This window comes from Podarcis tiliguerta (genome assembly GCF_965153285.1).
Source record: "Podarcis tiliguerta genome assembly, chromosome: 3".
NCBI classification, from domain to species: domain Eukaryota; kingdom Metazoa; phylum Chordata; class Lepidosauria; order Squamata; family Lacertidae; genus Podarcis; species Podarcis tiliguerta.
Window position 1 is genome coordinate 113,726,639 of NC_139536.1, and position 4,080 is coordinate 113,730,718.

The 4,080-nt window shown below is 55.5% G+C and overlaps 1 protein-coding gene across 1 annotated transcript; it reads left to right on the top strand.

Moving 5' to 3' along the window:
- Positions 1-673: 673 nt before the first annotated feature.
- LOC310675130 (uncharacterized protein) lies at positions 674-2,928 on the top strand. The gene is made up of 2 exons (XM_083435261.1): positions 674-1,771; positions 2,673-2,928. The coding sequence occupies exons 1-2, from the start codon at positions 902-904 to the stop codon at positions 2,709-2,711; spliced, it is 909 nt and encodes a 302-aa protein (XP_083291387.1). The 5' UTR covers positions 674-901; the 3' UTR covers positions 2,712-2,928.
- The last annotated feature ends 1,152 nt before the right edge of the window (positions 2,929-4,080 follow it).

The following is a 4,080-nucleotide window of genomic DNA, read 5'->3' on the forward strand; positions in this document are numbered from 1 at the left end:
ATAAATCCCAGCCCACATAATCGACTCCAAGACTAGGGCTGCCATATTGGCAACCCAACACAAGACGCTGCACATGCACACCATTTGAATGGCAATGCCCATCAACTGGGGGAAGGCTGCCCCTCAAATATTTTAGGGGGCAGCAAGGGACACCCGTCTCTAGGAGTTGTGGGTTCATTCAAACATGATTAAATATTCTTTCTTATTGACAGGTTTGCCAACGCTTTGAGCACATATACAGTGGTACCTCGAGCTAAGAACTTAATTATTCTTATCCTGAAACTGTTCTTAACCTGAAGCACCACTTTAGCTAATGGGGCCTTCCGCTGCCGCCGCGACGCTGCTGCACAATTTCTGTAATCATCCTGAAGCAAAGTTCTTAACCCGAGGTACTATTTCTGGTTTAGCGGAATCTGTAACCTGAAGCGTCTGTAACCTGAGGTACCACTGTATATAAGTGTTATGTACTGAGTTCAATAGGATCCAAATTGCAGCAGTCTGATTGGTCCTAGAACAATAGGATTCAGAATGCAGCAGTCGGATTGGTCCTAGGACAATGCAGCAGTATGATTGGTTGGCAGGAACCAACCAATCATGCTCCAGATATAAGTGAATCCACAACCTGATTGGCTTACAGTAGAATTCCAGAATTAGCCAATAATGTGCAGCCTATTGTGTAAATAATGTATATAAAGCAGATACTTTGAGGGGACATTCATTCCTCCTCACCACTATGAGCTGAATAAAGAGCATGAAATCACTTTGCGACTCTGAGTATATTTCACTGGCGACGAAGGTGGGATCCCGCTGAGCTGACTGCCACACACAGCACCGCCACCTGCCGCACCGCTGCCTCGCACCGTGTATCCAGGCTTCAGCTCCGGGACACAAGGAACTCAGAATGGCAACCGACAGCAGCTTCTCGCCGTTCAACCCAGCATCTGGAGACTGGGAAGCATACGCCTCCCGTTTCACCTTCCTCCTAGAAGCCAAAGGGGTCACCGATGAAGAAGACGCCAAGAAGAGGGCGATATTCTTCAGCGTCTGCGGAGAGGAGACGTTTGAAATCGCCCGGGCTCTCCTTGCGCCTGAAGACGTCGCTACTGTTCCATACAAAACAATAATGGAACAACTGAAGGGGCACTTTTCGCCACAGCCCTCAGTGGTGGCTCGTCGAAATGCCTTCTACGCAAAGCAGCAAGCCCCCGGGGAAACCATAACTGGGTTTGTGACCTCTCTCCGCCAAGCCGCCCGGTTCTGCAACTTCTCAGAGCTGGAGAACATGCTTCGTGACCGCCTCGTCGGTGGCCTGAAGGATGAGAAGCTGCAACGACGCCTCTACGCCAAGAAGGACCTAACATTCCAGGTCGCTCTGGAGGAGGCCCTGGCAACGGAAGCTGCTGAGAGGTCGACGAAAGAGGCACGGCTGAGACTGCCACCCCAACCGAGGGTCCACCACGAAGACCTCACCGACGACTCAGGATCTGACAGGGAGGAGGTGCACCGAGTACAGCAGCGCACTCAAGCAGCCCACATACCACAGCTGCCTCGACGAGAAGGAGGGAACTGCGCAAGCTGCGGGGAAAGTCATGAGAGGAGGACCTGCCGTTTCCGCAACGCAGAGTGCAGGCAGTGCAGAAAATTGGGACACATCGCCCGGGTGTGTCGAGCTCGGTCCACCCGACACCAGGCATCAGATGACCAATCCAAGAGCCCCAGGTCCCGGGGCCCAACGCACCAAGGCAACTCGACGGAGCTCACGGACTTCCAGGTATACCAGTTGCCCCACCCCAACGTAGAGAAAATTTTTGTAGAGGTACAGATAGAGGGCGCCCCATGCCGCATGGAGCTTGACACGGGTTCAACTCTATCCATAATCTCGGCAAAGACCTTAAGGAAACTGTGTCCTACTGGGGGTCCCAAACTCAGGCCGGCCCCATTCACCCTCCGGGACTTCCAGAAACGTAAGGTCCCCACAATGGGGGTGGGGACCTTCAGGGTGCAATACCGAGGGCGGACGCGGCAACTGGACTTGCTTGTGGTCAAGGGCCCCTACATTAGCTTACTGGGATTGGCATGGTTTGGACCACTGGGGCTAGCCATCACCGGGGTGAACCACACTACCTTACAAGTGGACGTGGACGCCATATGCAAGGAATTTCCAGGGGTTTTTGATGGGAAATTGGGACAGTATACGGGCCCCCCCATTGCGCTACAGCTTGACCCCGCAGTACGACCGGTCAGGCTCAAGGCCCGCCGGGTCCCGTTCGCCCTGAAACCCCGTATAGACGAGGAATTGGACCGGCTCGTGGAGCAAGGAGTGCTGGAGCCGGTGCCTAATGCCCCCTGGGAAACCCCAATCGTCACACCCGTCAAGCCCAATGGTTCGGTCCGCATCTGCGCAGACTACAAATGTACCATAAACAAGGCCCTCACGGCCCATGCATACCCAGTGCCAGTGGTCAGCCATGTCCTTGCCACCCTGGCTGGGTCGAAAATTTTTGGCAAGCTGGACTTGGCCCAAGCATATCAACAGCTGCCAGTAGATGAGGCCACAGCAGAGGCACAGACGATTGTGACGCACAGAGGAGCCTTCAGGGTAAAGCGGCTGCAATTCGGTGTCAGTGTGGCACCAGGCATATTCCAGAATCTAATGGACTCGCTCCTTAAAGGGATTCCTGGCGTCACCCCCTTCTTCGATGATGTGTTGATTGCCGGGCCCACACCAGAGGAGTTTGAGGACCGCCTCCGCACCGTTCTGCACCGTTTCCAGACGGCAGGTCTCAAGGTGAAGCGGGAAAAATGCCTACTAGGAGTGCCTCAGGTGGACTTTCTGGGATTTATGGTGGACGCAGAAGGGGTCCACCCGACTGGGGACAAGGTACGGGCCATTTGTGATGCCCCAGCGCCCAAGAGCAAGACTGAACTTCAGGCCTTCTTGGGCCTATTGAACTTTTACCATTCCTTCCTTCCCCACAAGGCGGCGGTAGCGGAGCCCCTACACAGACTTTTGGACAAGCGGGCCCCTTGGGTGTGGGGCCAGCGCCAGGAGGCTGCATTCCAGGCAGTCAAGGACTTGCTTGTCTCAAACTCAGTCTTGGCACACTTCGACGAGAGGCTGCCGGTGGTGCTAGCATGCGACGCCTCACCCTATGGCATTGGCGCTGTCCTGGGACACCAACTCCCGGATGGAAGAGAGGTACCGGTAGCATACTTTTCCCAGACACTCAACGCAACCGAGCGGAACTACTCACAAATAGACAAGGAGGGGCTGGCAATTGTGAAGGGAGTAAAAAAATTCCATGATTTCTTGTACGGGCGGCCCTTCACCGTGGTGACTGACCACAAGCCGTTGCTTGGCTTGTTTGCCCCCGAAAAGCAGACCCCCCAAGTGCTGTCTCCTCGCGTCCTCAGGTGGTCAATTTTCCTTGCCAGCTACCAGTATGCACTGATTCACCGACCTGGGAAGGCAATGGGCCATGCAGACGCCCTCAGCAGGCTACCACTACCGGAAACAGGCCCCGACCCAGCACCCGCACAAGAGGTTATGAGCCTGGAGCTGCTTCCCGACCGCCCCATTCAGGCACAAGAAGTTGCACACCATTCCAAGAAAGACAGGGTCATCTCCCGGGTCCTGGACTGGGTGTGGAGGGGATGGCCCAGCAGCAGCCCCGGGCCAGAATTCGCTGGCTACACAACCCGCAAACATGAACTGTCAGCCCACAAGGGGTGCCTGTTATGGGGAAGCAGGGTCGTGGTTCCCCAGCCCCTCCGCAAAAGGGTCCTCACAGCCCTACACGAGACACACCCAGGGGTAGTAAGAATGAAGGCCCTGGCCAGGAGTTATGTGTAGTGGCCGGGGATCGACGGAGAGATAGAGGCCTGGGTCAAACACTGCCAGGCCTGCCAAGAATCCCGCCCAGATCCCCCAAGGGCCCCAGTACAGTCCTGGGAGTCCGCCCGAGCACCATGGTCACGCCTGCATGTGGACTTCGCCGGCCCCTTTCAGGGGAAAACATTCTTCATAGTGGTGGACTCCTACACCAAATGGCTGGAAGTCGCACTGGTACCGTCCACTTC